The sequence below is a fragment of the Thermobia domestica genome, chromosome 9 (assembly GCF_964235325.1).
Source record: "Thermobia domestica chromosome 9, izTheDome1.hap1.1, whole genome shotgun sequence".
Lineage (NCBI taxonomy): Eukaryota > Metazoa > Arthropoda > Insecta > Zygentoma > Lepismatidae > Thermobia > Thermobia domestica.
This window is the reverse complement of record NC_137462.1, coordinates 121,027,530-121,054,387: the sequence shown is the minus strand read 5'-3', so window position 1 is coordinate 121,054,387 and position 26,858 is coordinate 121,027,530. Positions and strand designations below refer to the sequence as shown.

Here is a 26,858-nt window from a genome sequence, read left to right as displayed (position 1 = left end):
GTGACATTCTCTGACTTATTATACTTTCCCTGACTTCCAAGATTAATGTGAACCCTTGTTATCACATTTAAGGTGAAACTTGATTAATTTTTACACCCTCTTTCTGTAGTTTCAGAGTTTATTAATATGAACATGTAACATGTATTCTACTACTTTATAAGAAAGAAGGAAAAAAAAAAGGTGGAATTCGATCTGGGATCAAATGTGTTTTCATATGCCGTCACTCGATTGGTTTATCCATGGAGCGACTGCGAAAATGAAAAATCTAGAAGTATGAAAGAATATATATATATATATATATATATATATATATATATATATGCAGATGGTGATCAGACAAATGGAAACACCTGAACGAAATTGCAACTTACCAGATTAATATGGTGTCGGGCCACCTTTCGCCTTCAGAACAGCCTTGATGCGACGTGGGATGGAGGCATAGAGGTCGTGAATGGTACCAAGTGGAATTTTACACCATTCCTCGTGCAGGGCATCGGCCAGTTCTGTGAGAAAGGATGGAGGTGGAAATCGTCGCCGGAGTCGTGTTTCCAAGACGGACCACAGATGTTCAATTATGTTGAGATCTGGGGATTGGGCGGGCCAGTGGAGGTGTTGCACTTCATCCCGATGTTCCTCAAACCACGCTGCAACAACGCCAGCTGTCTGAATGGGTGCATTATCATCCTGGAAGATGGCGTCATTGTCCGGGAACAACATCCGGACCATAGGATGCAAGTGGTCTCCTAAAATTGCGACATAATCGTTGGCAGTGATTCGTCCGCTAAGTGTGACCACAGGACCCAACGAAAACCATGATATGGCGGCCCACAGCATCACCGAGCCGCCGCCATGTTTCACAGTTGGGCGGAGACACTGCAGATCATAAGATTCTTTGGACGTTCTCCACACATAAAACACGGCCCGTGGTTGGGAATAGAGTGAACGATGACTCATCCGACCATATCACAAGTTTCCAGTCCTCAACGGTCCAAGTTGCATGGTCGCGGCACCATTTGCGGCGTGCGAAAGCGTTATGGTCCCTGATGAGCGGTGTGGCCCGTGCAACACGACCCCGTAAGTTTATGTAATTAATTCGCGGCGGACTGTGATTGTCGAAACAGGGTGAGGGAGGTGCTGATTGAGTTCCTCAGTCACTTGCTCCACAGTGGCACGACGGTTCTGCGTGACAATACGCTTTAATACCCGGCGTGACCTGTCACTCATGATTTTCTTCCGCCCACTGTTTCGCTTCCCCGATGTGGTTTTCCCGTGTGTTGTGTAGGCCGTCATCACCTTCAACACTGTCCCACGCGACACACCTAACACAGTAGCCACTGCCGTCACACTCACTCCACATAACCGCGCACCAACAATTTGCCCTCTTTGAAAATCTGAGGTGTCTCCCATTTTACACTACCTCCGTCTGCTGTAGCCACTGGGCACTGCTGTTCCACTGCGCCTGACGTAGTATGGAGACCGACCTAACACACCACCACCAGCGGTCCGGCGCTGCGAAAGCCACGACACCACTGCCAACCCATACATCTGACGTGTTGCCAACTACAGGTGTTTCCATTTTTCTGACCACCATCTGTATATATATAACGTATGGTAAAAAAATGCACAAAATTATAATCCGTTTTACACACTGAACATCCGCAATTTTATTGTGTTCTCTGATTGATAAACAAGAATGACAACTGAACTTTAATGTACAAACACATTTACGTTATATCTGCTGGCTTTGCGACAAATGCGGGGAACTTTTTGCATGGATGATGCGAAACAAGATGTATCAATTTCATTCAAGCATCTACTGATCCGTCGGATAAGACCTGCAACGGATGTTGGCTGATAATTATTGGCATACACTTGTCTCTTTAAATTTGCCTAAAAGTCCTCAGTTGGTCGAAGTTGAGGAACATTAGGAGGATTTTGATCTTTGGGTATGTAGCGTATACCATAGTGTGTCAGGCTGCAAGACTTGCTGTAGCGTAGTGACAGCTACCTAAATCTGGTCAAAACACCACATTGTCTCCACGATGATACATGCTGATAAACTGTTAAACTTTCGGCAGACAGAATTTCACATAATCTTCCAGTGTTTAGCGCAAGACCGGTGGTGAAAAACTGCGGTTTAGAGTCACTCATCGCAAGCCTAGCAACACTTTTTGTGGATATTTTGATTTCGGAGAAAAACGTACTGAATCAGGCACATCACCAGTTCCTAGATCGTAGTACGATTTAGGCTCCCACTCGTGATCGTCTAATGTAAAATAGGTTTCATCGTCCATGATGCACAATACATCATTTGTAGCAGTGAACGTTTTGGTGACTAGAGTTCTTAAACGTTGTTTCTGAACCACAATATGTTGTTCCATAATCTTTGGCATAGTTTTCCGTTTTACGTCTGGTAATTCCCATTTTCTGTAAAGCATCCATCACTGTATTTTTATCACAGTGAAATTTCCTACGAAGTTCTCGGCACGGTTTTGCCACCGTACCTGAAGTAGCTCGTCGAAGTTGTCTCAACACCTTGGCATCACTTAAATTCCAGTTCCGTCCACTGCCGATCTTCCTTTCCACGTTCATACCCTCTCTACTTTCGACACATTATACACCGTTCGTCTAGAATATTCCACACTCTGGAAGTGTTTCACAAGGTCTGACTTTTTAACATTCGGATTGTCTTTCCAATATTGCACGATTATTTTACGACGCTGTTCCTCATTTAACGCCAAACTCATTTCGTTGTGCGTCATTCTTCTCCTGCATTTGCTAATGCACGACAGATACACTAATCTTCCTGCATAGCTCATATCGTGTTCCACGGTCCACTGTTGCCAGGGTTTGCAATATATAAAAATTCTTTTATACTTCTAGATTTTCTAGACTTCGGTCACTTCGAGCCTCAAGAAAGGAGGGTTTCCGTTGGTTTCTATATATGTTTTGTATTAACGAATAATATTTGCTTATCTATATTATTCCAAATCAATACAATCTTTTCAATTTTCATGAACGAATTACGTGTGTCACGTGCTTATTTTATGACAATAAGAGATGGAATCCCGACTGATTCAGCTATTAATCTGTCCCGACTGATCCAGCTAATCAATTTTCCTTATGTTCGATACTGATTTTTCTACTTCTACCAAAAACGCACAAGAAGTGTCTGGAAATTTTAAAAATCCTCCTACTAACTACCACACTAAACGTAATTCTCGTTCTCAAGGGAAAAAATTAATAAATAAAACTTCACTATTATTTCAAAAACACTGTATTATACTTTCAATGTGTATAAACATTAACATTTATCAGTCTTTAAATATCTGGACACATCTACAGCAACGTTTCTTTCTTCGCTGTTTTCAGGTAATACTCTCATAAAGTACTGTCAAAGAGAGCATTTATCTTTCGAAAAGTACAAAGAAAACTTTTCTAAGCAAATTACTTTTCACAAACAAATGTGTCTATTAACTTGCGATAAAAAAAAAATCTAATACTGACATTAAAGAACATTCAAAACAAATTAACCTATACTTGATTATCCTCTGTTCATAATCAATGACAGTAGGCGAATCTTCAAATTAAAAGAACCATGCATGTAGTCCTAAGAGCATTAGCTTTTCTTTCATATTAAAACAATTAGCAACCAGCAGTAACCTACGAAATACATTTAATTATATACTGAAAATAACAACAAAAAACAACTGAAAATATAGATTATTCTTTTCTGGCTTGATACAAATGCAATCAAATAGTAACTGTTATTTTTAAAAACTGATACGAAGAACAAGTAAACACACTGGTTCTCTTCTATTGGTAAGAAAACAGCGAAATACTCTGAAAAAGAAAATAAATTCTCTTTAGGGAAGTATAACTAACATGACATTAAATATTATACTTTTATCAGTATCTTAAATATATCGTTCCCCTCGAAACAAAAGGGCGTAATCTCATTTTCTTAATATTTCAAGGAGACGTTTTTTTTATCGTCTTCTTTTTGAATTTAGTTTATTATCCTTCGTGTCATTATGTAACTTACGAGATCAAATTAAATTTTGACAGAACACGATAAAATAAACTTGTAACATCTTTCAACTTGTCTCATGGAGAAGTTGAAAAAATGAGATACGCCTCTTTGTCTCGAGAAGGACGATATATATTAAGAAAAATAAACAACTTTATAAAAAAGCACTATGCATGAAAATATTTTAATATATGTAAGAATTTCCCTTACTTTCTTTGTTAGTACTTGTAAACATTTTGTAGTTACTTTCGAGAAAAAAAAACTGTCTCAGAAACCGGCTAACTGTAAGATAAATTCCAAACACAGAAAGTTATTCGGTTTATACCTAACCGAATTTGTAACGCAGCTGTTACCTGTGTAGTTGCGCCAGAAACATAAAACCGCCTCATTATCAAATTTGTCTTACCTTGCAGGTGCCGGAGTGTTGTGCTGGTGCTAGCGATATGCTGACAAAAGTAAACCGTTATTGGTAAAGCTATACCATGGCTCATTTCCCACGTATACTTTTTGTACAACCGGATAGAATTGAACGTTGCCTGAGGTGCTATTTCGCAGCACCGAAGCAATCCCATCCGTGCTTTCTGTACTGCCACGTCAACGAGTTGCTGTATGCATATTTGAGTGGGTGTGTTTGAAATCTAAAAGGGACTTATTCTAATTGAATTCATTGCTGTTTTTGTGGTTTTTGCTTTTACGTCGCTTGTTACTGTTATCGAAATCTTTGGACTTTTTGAATCATTTTGATTATTCATCGTTTGGATTTATTTCCATTTGAGAAAAATTGTTTGCTGTAATTTCTGTTGAGAAGAAAGGAAAAGAAAGCCCAGCAGTTAACGTAATTGCGGTAAGTGAAGAAATATTATTTTTATATTTCTTTCTCTTGGGTTGTTAAGTTCTCTGCTTTAAAGGAGAGAATTTTTCATTCTGTTTGAGGTACTATTGTCTTTGGTTTAGTTAGTTGAGTTAATTTAGCGTCCCTATTGAGTTGTTTCAATTACTAGTTTTTTTTTTTGGTTAATTAGTTTGAAGTTCGATTTAATTTAGCGTCCCTATTGAGTTGCTTCAATTACTAGTATTCTTTGTTAATTGGTCTTAAGATTGATTTAAGTTAGCGTCCCTATTGAGTTGCTTCAATTACTATTATTTTTGGTTAATAGGTTTAAAGATTGATTTAATTTAGCGTCACCATTGAGTTGCTTCAATTACTAGTATTTTTGGTTAATTGGTCTGAAGGTCGTTCTAATTTAGCGTTCCCATTGAGTGGCTTCGGTTACTACTATTCTTGGTTAATTGGTCTTTAGGTTGATTTAATTTAGCGTCCCCATTGAGTTGCTTCAATTACTAATATTTTTTGCTTAATTGGTCTGAAAGTTAATTTTAACGTAGGCCAAACGTTTAACTATCAGAGTGACCACAACTGAAGATATCGTGGCCAGGCAAATACGAATGGAACCCATGCAGAAACATTAAACGAAAGTAGTCCATTTGAGGTTACTAGTGAAAGTGGCGCCTGAGCTACTTCGTGAAATTCGTCGACTGGCAGGCCAGGGGGAATCCATTACCCCAAAGTGACATACATCAGCAGATATTTCCACTATCAGCCTCAACTTACCCGAGTTTACATCCTCCTTAGGTGTCACATTACTCGACATAAGATAAAGTGCCACAAACTGTAAGAAAGACATTTGGAGGGAGGGTCAAAATGAAAGACGGCTGTCACACTAGATAATGTTTATATTTATCTCACACCTAATGGTAACATTCAGGCAATTTCAGATTGTGACACTTCTCGCAAAGGATGTACCACGATTTGCCGCCAGTGTAGAGAAAGTTTCTCGCAGGAAATTGTAACTCTCTCTGGATACAATTACGAGGGGAAGTTGGAGATGAATAAAGTGCACTAAAACTTGAATGTGAATGCTGCCTATTTCTAAGAATTCATTGTCTTCAATTTACCGAAAAGACATCCCTAGTTTGTAAGGATCCAACATCAAGCAGAGGGCTTATTCACCTTCAGTCGTTAAGTAAGCTGTTTATCGAGATGGACGTAAGTTGCTCGAAAGTGCTATGTTTCGAATACTACTATCGCTAAAGACTTTTTCAAGTTTAGGAAATGAGAAGAGACTTCGTTCAAAGTGACAGAAGAGAAGCGCAGGACAAATCGTAACTTGCAATCGACATGGAAATGAATGTCTGCTCTCCTTGCCTGCCTTTTCATTAATTAAATTGAAAATAATCAAATCACGATGTCTATCAAACGTACAATAAAATTTTCTATCTAAATTATTATTATTATTTTCCCTGACTGTCGCTATCACCTTTTTCCAAAATCCCAAAAAGAGACTAAAAAAATAAAGCAGAAATAATATTCAAACCATAATTTTAAATATAAACTAATTATTTGCTGAGCAAAACTTTATATTTTCATTAAAATTCAACACGTGTTACAGTTTCGCCAACTAACTCTTTGGCTTCATCAGACAATATGTGATACAGTATAACTGTACAATCGTATATACATACAACTGTATCACATACTGTCTGATGAAGCCAAAGAGTTAGTTGGCGAAACTGTAACACGTGTTGAATTTTAATGAAAATATATAGTTTTGCTCAGCAAATAATTAGTTTATATTTAATTATAACAAAGCAAAGCTTCTACTTATGGAAAATATCACATAATTTTAAGGAACTCGTTCTCTGTGGCATAATCAATATACTTTTACAGAATGTCTAGAAGATTAAGGGTATTGGATGATACGATCTGCTACAAAATCATAACAACACTTCGAGTATAGAACAGTGTTGTAAAATTTCCGGAAATTTTGAACCCGTTGGTAAAAAAGTTTTTTTTCCGGTTTCTTTCCGGAAAATTTGAAAAATAACAAAAATCTTTGTATTAGGTCAATTTTACTAGTAATGGAACCGTTTTTTTTCTTCCTCAAATGCGTGAAAGTATAAGTTTTTATTAAGGGAATATTTAAAAAAGAAGCAATCGAAAAATAAAACTGTTGTAATAGTCTGCACTCATTTCCTTTATATGCTTTCTAGTAGTTTATTCGTTGTTGTGCATTAATTACAGGACTTTTTAACAGCTGCATACATCAAAAACCATTATGAAGCGTTTCTGTTGCAACAAACAGGCCTCTTGAATGAAACAGTTCCTAATGTGCTGTTTGATCTGGTGAAATTTTGTTAATTTTAACCAAATTACTTCTTTAAAGAGACAGCAGTAGGCAAATTTCACTAATACTCATACAATAAAACATATTATTATTTAATATTGTACAGAAAGACTTTTATATAAATTTTATGCACAAAATTTTCTATGTAAACAAATACCTGTTTTCTAGTATGACAAATTACATAAAAATGAAAGTGACTATATTTGTAACTTAACCACATCTGAACCACCAGACCGATCTCGATAAAACTTACAACATAGATGGGGTTCGGGCCTAGCATGGTTTTAATCATTTTACTTTGAAGGTGCAATTTGGAGGAAGGAACGGGGGATATATATATACTGAAAATGACCAATATAAGTGTCGAATCCATAGTTTCTGAGGTTGCTGAGATGAACAATGACACTTCCGATGCCGCTTAAATCTAAATTCAGGCCCGCAAATTTAGGAAGGAAAAGATACATAAAAATGATTGGAAATGACCCATATTAGTGTCAAATACCAATTTTTTGGGCTCGCTGAGATGAACAGTGACACTTTCGATGCTGTTTAAATACAAATTCATCCCCGCAAATCGGAGGAAGGGAAGATATATATATATATATATATATATATAAATGATGGAAAATGACCGATACTAGTGTCGAAAATCCAGTTTTTGGGGTCGCTGAGATGAAGAGTAACACTTTCGGTGCCGTCTAAATCCAAATTCAGCGCCGTAAATTGCGCGCAAGGGAGGGATATATATATATATATATATATAGGTTGTTAACGAACTATACCGACAAACTGAGAGAGGTGATTTCTTACATTAAAATAAGACAAAAAGTTCATATGGACCTATGGCAAAAAGTGCATAGTTTCAGATTGGCTGTCCAAAATCGCAGAAAAAAGCCAAATTTCAAGAGGTCCTATTTCGAATTCTAGAAACTGTGGATGATGGCCCTTAACAGCGTAAAGGAAGTGACACATACGCAATCTAAAAATGCATATTTCATTAATGCTTAATGGGTGTACACTGTACAGAGTATTCCATACAGGGTGAAATTCCCAGACATGCCATCAACCGAATTTTGAAATAAGCTCTGACTTTATGGTGGTCCGAAGTAGGCAAACTATAAGCTTTGAAAGCAGTGAAAATGGAAGCCTTTGGCACGATGTTGGAAGTGTTAAGGATCGTCAGCAGCATGGTTTCTCGTACTCACGAGAACGCATTCTGCCATATTTTCTTTCACGCTTATAAATGAAGAAAACGTGAAATACACCGTCACAAAATACATCGCATCACACGTTATTCAGAACACGAAAAGACATGAAGCTGCTGGTTCCTAACACTTCCGACTTTCCCCCGAAGCATTGGATGTCCACAGTTGTGAAGGCTTACCTCCTACCTAATTTGGGCCCTCCTTGAAATCAGTGTATGTCTGAAAATTCTATTGAGAGCATACGTGAGAATTACACCCTGTAGGGAATGGCCTGTACACTTATTGAAAATTGACGAAATATGCACTTTTGGATTGTGTATGCGTGGCTTCCTTTACGCTGCTAAAGACCACCATCCACAGGTTGTGGAATTCGAAATAGGACCTCTTGAAATTTGGCTTTTGCGCGATTTTGGACAGCCCTAGCTCTGAAACTATACACTTTTCGCCATAGGTCCATATGAACTTTTTCTCTTGAACATTGACACTCCCGATACCGTTTAAATCCAAATTCAGTGCCGTAACTTCATTGAGGGGGAAGGATTAACATATATAAAAAAAATTATCAAAAATGACCGATATTAGTGTTGAATCCATAGTTTTGGAATCGCTGAAATAAACAGTAACACTTCCGATGCCGTATAAAACAAAATTCAGAGCCGCAACTTGGAGAGGGAAAAGATCGAAATGATAAAAATGATCGAAAATAGCTAATATTAGTGTCGAATCCATAGTTTTCGATGACACTGAGATGAACAGTGAGACTTCCAATGTCGTTTAAATCCAAATTCATCCCCCATCAGTACTCCTAAAGGGGGAGGGTGACATGTAAAAGTAATTGAAAATGACTGATGCTAGTGTTGAATTCATAGTTTTGGGGGTCCCAGTTCATTGGTGACAGTTTTGGTGATCTTTATGTTCAAAATGAAATGTATTCTCCCCATGCTAAGAACGGGTATTTTGCTAGTATTTAATAATAACGATCGGACGTTTCACATGTTAAATTCTTTCATATATTTCTCGCTACTCAAATTTAAACTTGTGCGGTGTATATGTGTGTGTGTGTAAATAAGATCATCTCTCTTTCTAAGTTGTTAGAAAAATATACAAATAATAAAGAGTGATTTTTACCAGAAATCACAAAACTAAAAAGTAAAATTAAAACCTGTTGCTTTAAATACTACTAGAGAAATACATCGTATATACGCTGCAGACACGTTACAGCAAATTAGATTAACATCAGGCGAAGAAATAGTTTTTAAATTATAGTATTTTCCGGGTTTTTGCCGATATTTCGGAAAGATTTTTAATTGATTCAAAATTTCCAGAAATTTTACACAGTATAAGTAAGATATGTATCTCTATAAAATATATATTTGATTTTAATATACCGGTATTAACTAAAATAATTCTGGCCCCGTTATTTCAACACTTCTCTGCCAATAAGCGGGAACTTCATAAGATTGTTTAAGATAATTTAAATGTGTCTATCTTAATTAATTTTATTTTATACTTTTTGTAGCCATAACTCCATTCTATCACGGTGCTAACTTTAAAGAAGTGGTGCACATATATTTGTTGACACAAATTTTCCCTATTGTAATACAAGAAACATAAGCACTCAATGACCTTAACTGTAAACCAGTAAATATAAAATATTTTTCATTTTAAAAGCATAATGTAGTAAAATTTTCGAAAATTTCAATTCTTCCCAAATTTTCCGTTTTTTCCAAGCTCGGGAGAAAAACGGTAAAAAACCCTTTTACCCAAAATTTCCGGGTTTTTTTCCAGGCCTTCACAACACTAGTATAGAAGTCCTGGACAAAGATTTTTACCTTACCTATAATGGAATTATCTGACTACTCGACACTTTCCCTGACCATACAAAAGTCAACAGAATCATTTGAGAAAATTACATCGCATTTCTAAAGAGTTCGTGAATTGAATAATACAGCAAGTAGAACCTAGACTGCAGATTTCCAATCTGGTTGCCAATATTTGAAAAATTCAGAGGTAAAACCACCATTTCACAAATAGTAATATTTAAAGGAAACGATTAAGAATAGATGTACTAATGTGTAAGTATGCAATTCGTGTACACGACACAAATGAAATATTAAGTAATAACTAGGAATTTAGAGAACAAAAATAATCGTTTACTACATTTCACTCTTCCATACCAAAGCACAGTGCGCTCATAAAGATGATCATGACTACTGTGCTTCCTTCTATTGAGAGCGTTATTTATCTTGACTTATATGAAGTAAATTAGCACTGAAAGACCGCGTAACTAATATATTACTCTACTGATTCTTTAGCGTGATGTCGGAAAAAATTTGAAAAGAAGTATAGGAGGTTCATCGAAAGAAGGTGCAAAAGCAAGTATCCGTAAAACATATATGAACAGAATTCGGTAGATAAACTAATATATTTTAACTAAAATATTGTAAATAGCGCCCGACCCAACGTCTAACCATCCCTGACATCGCTCCTCAGGCTGCTATACGCCTTGCTAGAACAAACAATTCCGCACGTTCCCGGTGAGAACTCACGTAGTTCGGATCCTACGTTAAACTGTAAGTCCACGTCTCTTAGCCTCGGTGCTGAAAGATATGCTGAACTCTAATTAATCAGAAAACTAAATCCCCTTACGCAAGCAACCTAATAAAAGTTTGCTTCTTAGGCAGTTTGGGTTAAAGGGCCTTTCCTAGTAAGATAGTGAACTCGACCCTTGATCCAAATTGGGTCGCTATTGACCCAAAAGGTTACTCTTGACCTAAAATTACCTCAAACAAATTTTTGACCCCCTATCCCCTCCCCTTACCGAGTTATCGTATCATACATGCTCAAAATTGAATATTTTTTAATTTTGGTGGGGGTGATCAAAACATTTTGAAAGTTTCACACATTGTAGATACTATTTAGATGTAAATGTGGAATTTTTTTCAAAATCATCGATGTGTATTTTCATTATTTTTTTGCGTGTTGAAAATTTCAAAAAATTGTAGGAAAAAATTCTGCGGGGACACGTCGGTGATTTTTTGGTTAAAAATTTGTTATACCCTTAGGTACAACATATATTTTTTCGGGGTCTGAAAGTGATGGCAACATTGTCAAAAATAAAAAAACTGAAAACAAACGTGTTTTTTCGGGCTCAAAAAACCTCGCGTCGGCTCAACCTATCTATCAGTCCTTGCTTCACTAGCCGCACACAGTAGCGCTCTCTACAGCGAGCTGAGTATAACTTTGTTCTGCAAGAGTCGTTGAAGTGGAAGCACTGTTACGGAGATATATTTGGTGTTTCTATTCCGAAATGGACCCAATCGAAGCAACCGAAGAACCACAGAAGCGGAAGGGATGCAAAAGAAAGGAAAATTGTCAACTTTGGCAAAGGATTGTTTGAAGGTGCCCTCACCTTCAGGGCAATAAAATGGCGGAAAAACTCTGCAACTACGTTTGTTTTCAGTTTCATTTATTTTTGAGAATGTTGCCATCACTTTCAGGCCCCGAAAGAAATATATGTTGTACCTCAGGGTATAACAAATTTTTAACCAAAAAATCACCGACGTGTCCCCTCCAAAACTTTTTCCTACAATTTTTTTGAAATTTTCAACACGCAAAAAAAAGAAAATACGCATCGATGGTTTTGAAAAAAAATTGCATATTTACATCTAAATAGTATCTACAATCTGTGAAACTTCCAAAATTTTTCGATCAGCCCCAACAAAATTAAAAAATATTCAATTTTGAGCATTATGATACGATAATTCGGTAAGGGGAGGGGGTGGGGGTCAAAAAATTTTTTGAGGTAGTTTTAGGTCAAGGATAACCTTTTGGATTAATAGCGACCCAATTTGGATCAAGGGCCGATTTCACTATCTTATTAGGAAAAACCCTTTGGCTCAGAAAACGAACTGAATGTCATAAAAATTAAGTCGTCCTAAAGTAAAACTATGTGGTCTGTTAGAAAAGTAACCGACCTATGGCCGAAAAACAAAAACGGCTTACCTGGAGCGTTGGACACCTAATCACCCTCAAAGTATGTAGATCCCTTAATACTAAACACACACTTCTCCCAGCGGTGCCGCCACTGTTGAAAGCATGCGGAAAAGGCCTCTTTCGGAATGAAATTGAGCTCGGCTGTCGTTGCTGCCATAATGTCCTCTCTGGTCTGAAATCGCGTTCCTTTCAATGGCCTCGAGTTTGAGGAACACCAGAAGTCACAGGGAGCCATATCAGGAGAGTAAGGAGCCTGTCGAAGCACAGGAGTCTGGTGTTTCACCCAAAAAGTCTGAATCAAGTGCGAGGAATGTGCTGGAGCATTGTCGTGATGGAGGCTACGAACACCTGTTGACCGCAAGTTCGGTCTCTTGCGCCGCACAGCATCACGTAGGCGACGGAGGACATGGTTTCCACCTGGCTGTCGAAAAGTTTTTGGCAAAATTTTATGCAGTAGCGCTGCTCCAGTTGTTCCGTCATTTCACTTCCCTTCCTTTCCAGTCGTTCCGTGCTACTCCCTTTCATGAAATTATTCTTAAAAGCTATGATGCAATCTGAATTTATTTCTGGGCGTGTGGACTGTTCAAATTAAGTCCTCACTGTTTACATGAAAAACCGACGCGAGCACTACCCACTGCCCCACTGAAATGCTGCTTGCCAGCAAATGACGCTATCGACAGGCAGGAAAAAAAAATCACGTATGCGCACGAAGGTTCAAGGTCGGCTCACGCAAGCGTGCTTGCTACAACTCCATCAGGTTTTTGAAAATAAATAAAGTAGGATACTTTTCCAACAGATCAAGTACAGTTAGGAATGCAACATTCCTTGTATAATACCATTTCCCAAGGTACTATACGTGACGACTTTATCCGCAAGACACGATATGCGTATAATTTTCTCTTCGTACATCTATTCTTAATCTGTAAGTATTTAATGAACTTGTTAATAGTTAATAAAGATGTAAGTGAAATATTAACCTATAATTAACAGAAAATGTTCGTCATATTGTACTTACAGCTGGGCATATGCGACAATCGCATGATACTAATAATAAGCGGTAGTATGAATGGAATGGAACAACTTTGTATTGCGGAAAAGTAAGAACAAAATTTCCTCGAGAAAGTTAATGCTTAAAAAAAGATGGGTAATGAAAAATCAAAGTCGTTAGCGACTTACGACTGATTCAGAATAAGCCCTAAGAGGAAGATCCATATGAACAAAGAGATCAACCCACACCCTCGGGTTTTATCAGACATGAAGAAGAAACGGAAATAGGTGATTTCTCCCTTTCATGAAATTATTGTTAAAAGCTATGATGCAGTCTCAATTTATTTCTGGGCGTGTGAACTGCTGAAACTAAGTCCCCACTGTCTACGGGAAACCTGCAGGGAGAAATCAGATGGAATTTCTATGCACGGGTACCAATGTAATTTTGCACTGGAAATTGAGATGTTGCGCAATAGTTCATAATGCTGAAGCACGATAGAATACAACCGGTGGTGGCGGCCCGGCTTTTCATGGAGTAAGTACACTTTGAAAATTGGTCGAATATAGACCGAATGTCTTCTGTATAAAATTTTCTGTAAAGAAACAGTAGTAAATGGTTTGTGGGAACTGTAGTCTCCATGGTACTTCATGATATACGTATGTAACGAATGCCTCTGTTCTATTCATACCACCAGGAAGTTTGTTTCGTTTCTGAAGATAAAAATACATACATAAATAAAAATAAAAGAACGCTTAGCAGTTACAATTGAAAATATGTCTATTTCCTTTTGATCTTATAATCACTCTCTTTGTTGTTAAAAAAAAAAAAAAATAGAAAAAATTACCTACATATAGGCTGCAAAAATCTCACCAAACTCCGGAAGGCTATTCTTTAAATCAAACGAAAGAAATGAATTCTAATAAACATGAATAAAGAAATCCCTCCTTTCAGACTTATAAGTCGCTGAAAATGCGAAAAATTACGATTTAAAACGCCTTAACTTGAACACTATGGAACCAATGGCAATGATTCAAGGAATTACTCAGGAAGTAATTCCAATTTAAAACGCCCTAACTTGAAAACTATGGGACCTGTAGCAAGTGTTTCAAGGAATTATAAAGGAATCAGAATGCGCTCTTTCTAAATATCCATGTTTCAGAATCCTCCGGCACCGACTCAACGAACTGTATACAAGAAGCTGTGATACAGGGATACATTTTAAATACTAATTAAGCATTAATGGCAACATTCAGGAAGATGCTGTCTTCTGGAAAATTCAGGAAGGAGCTAATCGAAGATGATTATCTTTCGGAAATAATATTGCCCGTTACAGGAAAGTTACGCAACACATAAGTAACATTTTATCTTGAGATATATATATATATATATTTAAAGTGGAATCTAGTTTTGATATTAAAATGTGATTTAATAAGTGTTTAAGGACCTATTTACTAACTTGTTCCTCTTAAGAATAAAAACTACGAAAATACGTGATATTTTGGAAACCTGTTCAGACTAAGTGACTGTGAGTGTTGATAAAACAAACGACTGTAATCTAAGGAATACATGAAGGAATATACAATACTCGAATAGCTGGACTGGTAGGAAATTTATCCCAGATATATTACTTGACAACAGTTGCTCCTCCTCAGGTAACAACATACTGTACGTGGTTGTTCCAATATTGTTCTACAGAGCTCTCTCGTTGGTTGAGTTGAAGTTTAGCATCTCTTTCAGCATTGTGGACCTACAGCTTAACGTGGAATTTGAACCACTTGAGCTAACACCGGAAATCGAATCCTGATCTCCAGCACCGAAGATGACTATGGTAGCCATATATCAACCTAACTCCCGGCGGAAACTCTGTCGTTCGGATCTCGCTTAAGCCGTAGGTCTACATTTGATATATGTGCTACTAAAGAGACACTAACTCTAAACCAACTCCATCACCCATAGTGTTTTATGGTAATTGTACCTACATATATGTATGATTTTAGTGAATGCTGTAAAACAGAACAAGTTATTCTGAAATGCTCATATAATACGTAATTACCTTAAAAACTGTCCTGATTAATGGAGGCTCAAGAAATAACATACACAGGAAACTGACTACATCTTTGGTTATTGGGTGATTAATTCACCAAAAAAAAAAAAAAAAAACTGTACATTATCATCCACTCATAATACCCTACAGCTTAGTATTTGACTGCAGACTGCAGTGACGGCGAATTGTAACCCACTGAAGAAGGCTCACCTCTAGTATGTAAAGCCCTGTGTTCAATCCACATGGACCATAACCAGTCCTTGAGGTTTCGCGGGTTCACCAGTTTTCTCTCACTATTATCTATGTCGCTCTCTCGTATGATTATTCATTTACATTGAACATCTGTCTTGGTAACCTAAAGACCACGAACAAAAAACCGACTACATCTTATTTCATTTCAGTACACAATCGTAAAAACATCTTTCAACTTAAGTAGCCTGGCAAGACCATACGACTGGAAGAGATGGTGGGTCAATGGCAGAACGCTCACTTCTGGCATGTGTGGTCCTTAGTACGATTCTAGCTCTCGCCAAATTGGCTTTGTAGCATCAAATCCAAACGTGGCACCAAATCGTTCCAGGATCCCTAGTCAGGTAGTCGTAGTGTGAGCACGTTGTGCTTCTTCCAGTGTACCAGTGTGTCTATGATTTTTTTGTAACTCTTGTCTTGTACATCCGCTGGCCTTTCGTAGTGTAATCTCCCTGATAAACTATAACAATAGATTTTTTTTAATGCAAACTTAACGTATACTTGTGCCAATTTGCATCCTTACGATTTGGTTTGATACTCAACTACATATTCCTTGAATTAAATAAGTGCTTAAAACTGACGTTAACACTACAATGATATTATATATCTATTCTGTGAATTACTTCCATTTTTGTCTTGCAGCTATTTTGGACAACGGTGCTTAAAAATGCACAATCTGTCGTGAAGAAGAAGAAGAAAAGAATATAATATGTTGTTGATTTTAAATATAGAATGAACGATTACTCAGTGGCATGGAATATATGTTGATTTTATATAGTTAATTTGTAATTGTGGGGACCGTAACTAGAGATAGTTGTTCGTTTAGAGTTGCTATGACAACCGAATATAAATCAAGTGGAGATTTTCAAGAATAAAAGATAGTTGTGAGTTATATGTAATGTGTCTAATTTTCTGGTTATGCAATCACTAATTATTGCGAATTTTCGTATTAATTAAGTGTACTTGAACGTGTTGAAATATCCAAATATTCGGACTGTGGGCAATAAATGTAACTAAAGAGAAATACGTAAAATAACGTTACATTTAATAGATGGTGTTTACCAACCACGATCCTTGAGATTGATTTGAAGTTGAGTAAGTAATCTCGTAACTTTCAACACGGAGTTCACTATACTAAGGAGTAAAAAGAAAATTTATAGACACATTAAAATGGATGTTTCCAGAAATGAAAGTATAAATGAGGATGTTGGTGATGATGTAATATCAGGTACTGGCACATCAACGAACGTGGCTGATCTTATAAGACAGCTTGGTCAGCAAATGTCACAACAAATAACAGAATTATCACAGCAAATCGATGTCAAGTTTGAGCAAATAACTCAAAAAATGGACACAAAGATGGATAATAAGTTAGAACAAATAACTCAACAAATACACCATAAACTAGAACGAACCGATGGTAAGATGGAACAGATTTTGCATCGATTCACGAAAGTACAAAGTTCTGTAGAAGTTGTCGAAACTTTAGTGAATGAACATACTAGCCAAATTAAGGAATTACAAGAGGAAATAAATACCATCAAAGAAGAGTTTAGTATTACTAATGGTGATCCAGTTCCAGCTGTCAATACAGAACGTGTGACATATCAACCCGGAAATGAAATCTTTGTGTTTTACGTCCCACGGTTATGCCGGTTAGGCTAAAGGAGACGCTGATGATGAGAGATGAATGAAATGGTGGAATGAAGAAAGTGGGAGGAAACGGGAGAACCCCGAGAAAACCCACGCACACGGTGTTTGTCCACCACAAAGTTCATTTGGCGGGAGCAGGGTTTGAACCCGAGACCCCTAGCACCAGAGGTGAACGCTCTACCACTGAGCCACCGCGGCCCCCCATATCAACCCGGAGCAGTAGTGAGAGATAGTGATTCTTCCAAAGAATATTCTGAGAAGGACGATAGTGAAGCTAGTATCGTGAGAGATAGGAGAAGAAATCATTCATCTCACCGCAGGAAAAAACTTTCACATAAATTCCAAACATTGTAAGCATACTAACAAAAGTAATCATTTTCAGTTTAGTGAAATTAGATTCTTAAAATTTAGCGGAAGGTCAGAATACATCCCGGCCAGCACATTCTTAGAAAAGTTCGAGGAAGAATGTGATTTAATTGGAGTAGACAAATCTAATTTTTTGAAAATTCTGCAGCATGTTTTACTACCACCATGTTCCGTATGGTTCAAAGCGATCATAAGTAATTTACGTAATTATTTAGATATTAAAAATGCCTTACTTTCTAATTTTGAAAACGATTTCATGTTGGTCAATAGAGACGCCTTAGTTCGAAATAGACATTATAACCCAAAATTGGATAAGTCTCTCACTGATTTCGTGATATCTCTATATAATGAATTGAAGTTAATTAATCCATATCAGCAGAAATCAAGAGTAATAGCACCAATCCGAATCTTGTTACCCTTTAAATTGCAACAAATGTTGATTTCTGTACAATGCGTTAGTTTCAATCATGTTATTATGATAGTGCAATATTTTGAAAGTCAATCTATGTTGCAGGATAATAGTAATGGTAATCAAGCCAATACTAATCGTAATCAAGTTAGTTATGTACCTGTTCGCAACGTTAATGTCAGGGAAGGTGATCTTAATGTGAGAAGTAATAATAGATTCCATTATAACGATAATAGAACTAAACCCAATTTTACCGGTAATAGAACCGAATTCAATTTTAAGAGAAACAGGAACAATAATCGTAATACATTTAAAAATCAAGCAAACAGTACATCTATTTTTTCTTGAAATGGATTTCATAATAGATTTATATATGACAGAAATTCTCAAAATAGAAACTAAGGTACCGTGAAAGCAAATAATACGCAGAACTGTATTCAAGATTGCGCTATTCAATGTAACCTAATCCAATCCTTTGCCAATGTAACTTAAACTAAAATTGTGGCGTCCGAGAAAACATATTCAATTGATTTTTGTTTCATTTCACTTTAAATATCGTAATGATTTCATTTGTTATTCGTACTTTGTTTGAATTCTATACAGATCATAATTCTTTGCGTCATCCTAAGAAAGTAAATGAATACGAATAGTGCCTATTCAAGTTATGCTAATTATGCTCGAATAAATAAAACATATTATATTGTATTCTAATTTACATAAACTTTGCACATTGTTACTATGATAATTTCTTTATTTATATTATTCCTGTTAATGATATTAATCAAGTCTTGTTTTGTTTCCTTTTGAGTATTGTTATGATTTCTTTATAATTCGCTTTATTTATTAGTATTGTGCTTTTGCCCAAATGGAAGAAATAAGTTATATAGTATTTCAATATACTTCAATTTAATTCGTCAATGAGCTTCCATGATATTGAATTAGTAAGAATATGTAACGATCCAGGATTCTTCCTTGAATTGTAACCAATTAAAGAAGTCCTCGTCGGAAGCCATTTATACAACGATATTATATATCTATTCTGTGAATTACTTCCATTTTTGTCTTGTAGCTATTTTGGACAACGGTGCTTAAAAATGCACAATCTGTCGTGAAGAAGAAGAAAATAATATAATATGTTGTTGATTTTAAATATAGGTTGAACGATTAATCAGTGGCATGGAATATATGTTGATTTTATATAGTTAATTTGTAATTGTGAAGACCGTAACTAGAGATAGCTGTTTTTAGAGTTGCTATGACAACCGAATATAAATCAAGTGGAGATTTTGAAGAATAAAAGATAGTTGTGAGTTATGTGTGATGTGTCTAATGTTCTGGTTATGCAAGCATTAATTATTGCGAATTTTCGTATTAATTAAGTGTACTTGAACGTATTGAAATATCCAAATATTCGGACTGTGGGCAATAAATGTAACTAAAGAGAAATACATAAAATCACGTTACAATACAAATAACCAAATCTTGTCTATTCTTATAAGCTGTAATGTTAACAACATTCTGCACATATATAGTTTTTTTTTCTATATAATTAATATTGTGAACAATTCTATTATCGAGTGTATTAGAAACATTCTATTCTTAAATAAAGTTGGAACTAATAGATCTTTGTGTTGATATCTATATGTTACTATTTTTCTAAGATATAACACTTAATAATAAGGGTTAAAATATCTATCAAGCTTAAGATAATTATTATATACTATTGAGTATATGTATTTTAAAAAAGTGCATCTGTAAGATAACTGCAAACACGATGGTGCATTGTGGGATAGGGCCTGGCAATTGGAAAGTTGAGTGTTGAAGTTTTTTCTTTTATCTTTCCATGAGTATTTTTTTTAAAATCTTTCTCTTTGCGTACAGCTCCCCCTTCTGCGGAGTCATGTAGAGGGTAATTTCTTTTTCCTTTTTTATTTCTTTAGCTAATTATTGGTATTTCTACCACGTAAGTTATGCGCAAAAAAAAAAAATAAATAAATAAATAAATAAATAAATAAATAAAATGGTATTTTGCACCAACTCATCCGATCTACTTTTTTTCCTTTAATCAAATATCGACCATTCACAGTCAAATGCTGCTGGATCCTTTTCTATTTCTTGAGTGGTACGATACAAGCACATTCTAATTCCCACGTATTCCTTAAACCGTTTCCGATAGATCCAGAGCATTTTAGAACGTGATTTTTCGTATTTCTGGCGACTTATAACTCTAAAAGTAGGAGGTTTACGACTCGTGTTTATGAGAACTTTTTCTTTTCGTTTGATTTAAGGGATCACCTCCCGCAGTTTAATGGTGGTGTTCTTCTGCAGTCTATATTATATATATATTACTTACAGCTGCGCGCTTAATCATCTGTACCGCGCGCATGTTGTACATCTCGAATACTAACGATATACTGTAAGTATTTATTGTAAGTATTTATTGTAAGTATATATTGTAAGTATTTATTGTAAGTATATATTGTAAGTATATATTGTAAGTAAGTAAGTATATATTGTAAGTATTTAATCAAGTTCTATGCTCACAGGAAAAAAATCAAAGAAAAACACATTAAAATGATTTTGGTAGTTACAAAGCAAAAATTTAGTTAATAACCAAAAATAGACCATCTGCGTTTCGTTCAACAAAATTTGAATTAGATCTGATACTTTTTTTTTTTTGGTGATACGAATGCGGTTAAAAAAGAAATCATTAACATGAATTGTTTCAATATATTCATAATCTTGAGAAACTATCTGAGACTGATCTGACATTGTAGGTTAAATTTATTAGTTGTACTGGTTGCCAGATTTTTAAAAAAATAATTACTCAAGAAGTTTCTATTGATAATTCCTCTCTTAAACGTAATAGGTCCAACGAGACAAATAATAACCATATTATGCTGAAATATGTCAGCATTAGAAATTATATTAAATTCAACTTTCTTAAATTATCAATACAAACATCTCTTGGACAAAACTCAGAACATTTTGTTTAAAAAAATGAAATGAGCACCAAAATCATGTACCGCTTTCCCTTAACCCCCGCAGTATTCAAGTTTCGAGTTATTTCATTCTGGGCCTTTTCAACATAATCTCCATTACGTCTATGCACGATTACAATCTTTGCATCCAACTATCAAGGGCGTCTGAGAAGTTTTTTTTGGAGGTATGTTTTAGGCACAGAAAAACAGCACTTCTAAAGGACTCAAAACTGCCACACAATGAATGGGAGCTAGACCATGGTAGTACAATGGATGACGTCAATGTTCTTATCCTGTAAGAAGCAAATACAACTTGAGATCGGATAGGTTGTGAATTATCCTTGTGGAAGAGAAAACCTGACTGTGCGAGCTTTGACAGACTTTATTGAACTGCAAAAAGCAATCGCTTATCCAACTATCATTTGAATAGTGTACTATCCAGTAATTACTCCTCCCTTTGGTACAGGATCGGTCAGAATTGGACCAGATACTTTTTGCCCAGAAAATGGCATAGAGCTTTTGATCTAGCCGGTGAAATTTTTGGGGTAGAAATGAAGAGAGATTCCACTCTTTGGATTGACTTTTTGTTTCAGGATTAGAGAGAGGAAAATATTCTATCCATTGTGATAACAGATTACAATAATTTCCCAGTTTCTTGTAAGAAGACTAACAATTATCATGCAGGAGGCATTCTCTTCATCTAACTGCCGAGGGACTAGATGTGAACAGGCGCTGGGTAACTTTCAAGTGGCTTGTCAAGATTCTTTCTATGGTGCTATGAGAGAATCCTGTAAGTTACAGATACTCTCAACAGTAAGCTTTCTGTCCTCTATGACTAGGGCTTCAACACAGCAATGTTTTCTGCGGTGGTTACACAAATTGGACATCTGGACCTTAGGAGAATTCCAGTTGACTCCCCTCTCTTCCCCTACATTTACGTATCCACTTTCAAACACCACAGTTGGCATGGGCAGTGGCCCCACAAACATATATCAACTGTCGATGAATGTCGATAGCTTTTTCGGCAGACAAATTCTTTATTAGACTGTTGCACCTCTACAGTGAAATTTGTCATTTTACGTTAAGTGTCAAAATATGCTTTTCTTCACAGGTGAACCAAAGAAAAATGAACACAATTACAAGCTTGAAATTTTGTGCAGTTAAGCCTTACAATCTAAAGTTACTACTTTTATTCGTTTTCCAACCAGGCAAAACAGTACGTAATTTTGATATGTACAGTGTATCTTCCTTAGATTTCATATAAAAGTAAGTCAAATTGGCTTCACGTCTACAGACTTCCAACTACATATAGCACAACTATACTCTCACCTATATCAGCTGCTGTAGATTTCTGGTATCTATCAACAACCCCATTCATACAATAGAGAAACACAGATTGGTTGGTTAGGGTTTCGTGTCCCTTTTCAGCACCGAAGCCCATAAACTAAGGTGGAATCCAAACCATCGTAATGCGTTCAAATTTCAAAGCTCTCCTATCGGAAATCGAATCCAGGACTCCGTCCACCAAAGTTGCGGACTAGTCAAATAGAGGAACACAGAAATAACAAATAGTATATTCTTTTCTAACTCGTTTGTATAGTTGTTAAAATTCTCATAATTGCTTGTATCCACTTACAGAGTGCGTTCCACGAAAATGTTACACCTATCGTAGAAACCAAGGCAGATAGAGAGGTGGAACCTTCCGGAACTGTCATGAGGCAAAAAGGTCAAAAATCTTGTTGGTTTCGGGAATCTCCAGTCACAACCGGACTCGCCGGAAGTAGAAATGGAAAATGATAAACTGCAAAGTAGTTTTAAAGTGCCAAAATTACATTCTACGCATGAAAACAAGCAACTTTGATATTTTTACTGCTTGTACATTTCGTGGCGATCGATTTTGTAAAATGTAACATATCAAGCGAAAACTGTGAAACGGATAGAGGATCAGGTAGAATATCGTTAGAAAACACTGTGGCACAGGAATGAGAAAGACATGAAAAACGAAAACGATTAAAGCGTAGCATAACATTGGGGTAACGTGCCGCCCACTTGATAGTGTCTCAATGACCAATCTATCACCAGGAAATACGGACTGTAAATAGTCATGTACTGGGACATAAAAGTGGGCAGGACAGCTGTCACGCTAAAAAACAGTGGGCGTCATCAAATTCTTCGGGATTATTTTCCACAGATTCCACCATCAAATGCAGAGTACCGCTATTATCTTGCAGTATCTTCAAGTATTTCTCATTTGTCAACGTACCATCTGTGAAGAGGAGTTCGATTATTGATCGCCTAATGTTCCCGGCAAGACATTCAGTGTCTGAGTGATGTGCTGCCTTCACGAACCATGGGGATTCGCGCCACTCCAGTATCGGCAGTTTTACCTATTCACCGTGACATTCAGGTGAAAAGTACTCTCATCCCTGAAACGCACGCATGGCAGCACAATCACTCTCAAATTCTTCATCTATTTTCTCGCTAAATTCCTGCTGAACATTGGCTTCGATTTTGTTAATTCCTGCACGATGTGCAGTTTGTAGAATGGAATCCGTGTTTCCCAAGGATCCTGTGTATCATTGTACGTGACACATCACAGGTTTGAGCCAGTGTTGTGATGGATTCCTGTGGACTGTCATTAGTTATAGTCAACACGTGCATCTTTCTGCCTTTAGTACATACACATGGAAGTTATTATTATTTTTAAATTCAACGAGGCTATCTTAGTAAAGTTTTGGATTTATAACTGACTTACTTATTCCAACGCGTAAGAACTATTCTCAAGTATAAATTAGTCTCCTCTCTTCATCAAGTGAATTCCTGTTTTATTCTGGTACTTCTTATATCTGTAATTGTATATTAACATCATCCTTCATCCCGACAGGCCACGGATAATCCAAAAAGTTTGGTGAACACTACGAAACTTCAAAAAGATAAACGTAATAGTATATGGAATACTGAGAAAAACCTTACCTTATGTATTAGAAACGGGTCCTTTTCCTTCCTGAAGCTGTAACCCGAAAAGATCTGCATAAAGAGGATTATTTTTTATCACAGACTCTGGCAAACTTCCACCCTGAATACCTTGGGCTGTCGTAACCGGCTGAGTACTTTGTTGGGTCACAGACTGTGAAGCGTATGACATGTTCACATTGCTTTGAGGGCCGTTGGTTCCACTCATCTGCACCTGTAGACCATACTGTAAATTAGCAAGAATTGAATTACTTGAAGGCACTTGCGTTCTAATATCAGACATGTTAGTTGTTGGCGGGACACCTACACTCGGCGATGATACCTGAGGATCTACACTCTTTTGAAGTGAAAGCTGATTTATAATGTTTGTAAGGTAGTTAAACTGGGCCTGACTTTCCTGTCTGATTAGATTTTGCATTCCCATAATACTCTGTAAATACATATCTGGATTATTAGGCATCATCATTGGCACTAAAGTAGGCATGGAAGGAAAGTTTGCCATTGGAACTTGAAAAGGAGACGACGAAATAGGTAGACCAAACCCACCTGTTGTAGGTGGCGGCGGATACCTAACACCAAACTGTGAAGATTGTATCAATCCAGTAAGTGGATTAGCACCTCCTAATAATCCCTGATTATTTTGGACGGATTGAGTAAACGGAAGTCCTGATGTTTGGTCAGAAGTCTGAAATGCTGATGCTCCCATGTTAGCATTTGGAAATAATTGAGGCTGAGCGTTTGTAACAGGTAACTGAGGCTGAGAATTTGCAACAGGTAACTGAGGTTGAATATTTATAACAGGTAATTGAGGCTGTGGATTTACCACAGGTAACTGAGGCTGAGCGTTCGCTACAGGTAACTGAGACTGAGAATTTGGTATTGGAGGAGAAAAAGGTGGTGGTGATTGTGTAGGTCCACCTTGTGATACTGAGATCGATCCAGGATTTCCTGTCTGTACAGCTGCTTGTCCTGTTGACGTAGGACTGCACTGTCCTACCTGCATATTACTAGGCTGCCCAACTTGCAATGATCCAGATTGTGGACTAGGTTGTACTCCTAATTGTAAAGCGGCAGGCAGTTGATTAAGTTGTATATCTCTAGCCTGTGGGCTTAATTGTGGACTCCCAAGTTGGTGATTAGGCTGCACAGACCCAGTCTGACCAATTTGTAGTGATCCAAGCTGGGTTGAATACAAGAAAGGTGATGAAGGATTGTTTGCAAGTAAACTCGCAAGATCTGGTTTCTTCGCATTTTGAGCGTTTTGAAATTCTCTTATAAACTGAGCAGCCACGTTGTCTTTTGAATCCTGCTGTACAGTCTGATTCTGATTTAGAAGTTCTACAGGTGAAGGTGCCTGTTGTAAACTTTGTAAATGTCGAGCTAGAATGTCTGGTGTCACTGGAGGTAATGGTGGAAATAAGTTAGAAAGTACAGAAGAACTGTTCGACATTGTTGGAATATTCTGCTGTGGAAAAGCATTAATCGATGTGCCTACAATTTTTAATAAGTCATTTACGTTAACGGATGTATTGTTCTGTTCACTTTTGATATTTCCATCATTGGATTCACATGGCTTATCCGGAACGAAATTCAAGAACTGCTCGACAGGTATAGATTCTTCTTCCTCTTCTTTCAACTCAGATGAAACTCGGGTTATTTTAGGTGATACTTTATCACCTGTACGGCTAGTACCACTAGGATCTTCCGTTCGATTTACCAAGAAATTTTCTTCATTTACTGTGTCTTGAGTGGTTGCTTCCTGAATAACTGATGTTTCCCAGTTATCTCCGTAACAGTCTATGTTGTGTTTAGAGTGTGGCTTACTTTCCGATTCACTTTGGTCACGAAATGCAGAAGCACTATTTATTTCTTTATTTAAGCTATGTATATCACAATTGCTTGTTTTGTGCATGATCACTTCTTTATCACTTACACTTTGAGCGACTAATGGCCTTCGTATTTCGAACTGACTACCTTGTTTATTTTGCGTATCGTTTGGTTCAGTCTTATTTATTTGAAATGATCTTGCTTTGTCAACAGTCTTAGCTAAATTCCCACTTTCTCCATCTTCCTCGTCCCACGAGGAATCACTAACGAAAACATCAATGTTCTGGTTTTTGTTTATTGCAGAGTCTTTATTAAATGTCTTGTTATGGTAGTAATGCGATTTCAATGGGATTTCTTCCAAGCCGTCACATTTATCACTAACTGAAAGACGCTTTTCGGCGACTTCTCTAAATCTATTATTCGTGGATACGTAGCATTCGGCATTCGAAGGCTCGCTGTTCCCTGGTACACTCGTACGGGACAACTCGTTCGCTGGAACTGGACAATGGTCTCTCATGCGTAACTCATCCTGAAAAACGGCGTCCCAGTCTTCTGCGTCTTGCAGAGGAGGAGGTAGAGAGTATCCAGATTGCTTTGACCTGCAAAATAGAATGAATTTACTTACACGGCAAAATCATTTGAGATAATTACATCTAATGCAAGAAATCCCCATACAAATTTGGGAAAAATGCAAATTATAGGTAATGTCACTCCAAACGACTAATATAATCTTATGTGCTATTTCGTGGTAAAAAGGAGAAAGTTCCTGTGTTAATAACATGTATAACTTCAACATATCACGTAGTTTAGTAGCAGAGATAAATAAAATTAATACTAACCTTTTTTTATTTCCAAGGAAATAATATCAAATATTTTGATTATTTTATCGAGTTTCCATTATCAAGGACAGTAGAGGTTTTAAACATATGCAGCAATGGAATCTTCATGGGCT

General features: G+C 36.7%; 1 protein-coding gene across 4 annotated transcripts in view; it reads right to left on the bottom strand.

The window, feature by feature from the left end:
* Positions 1 to 3,261: 3,261 nt before the first annotated feature.
* Positions 3,262 to 26,858, bottom strand: part of LOC145694978 (uncharacterized) — a 100,892-nt gene continuing 77,295 nt past the window's right edge. For all 4 annotated transcript variants that reach the window (XM_081771799.1, XM_081771802.1, XM_081771800.1 and 1 more), the window contains 2 exons: positions 24,080 to 26,505; positions 3,262 to 3,843 (listed from right to left, as the gene is read on the bottom strand). In XM_081771799.1, the coding sequence (XP_081627925.1) occupies positions 24,081 to 26,505 (2,425 nt within the window). In that variant the 3' untranslated portion in view covers positions 3,262 to 3,843; position 24,080. The remainder of the gene's footprint in view (positions 3,844 to 24,079; positions 26,506 to 26,858) is intronic.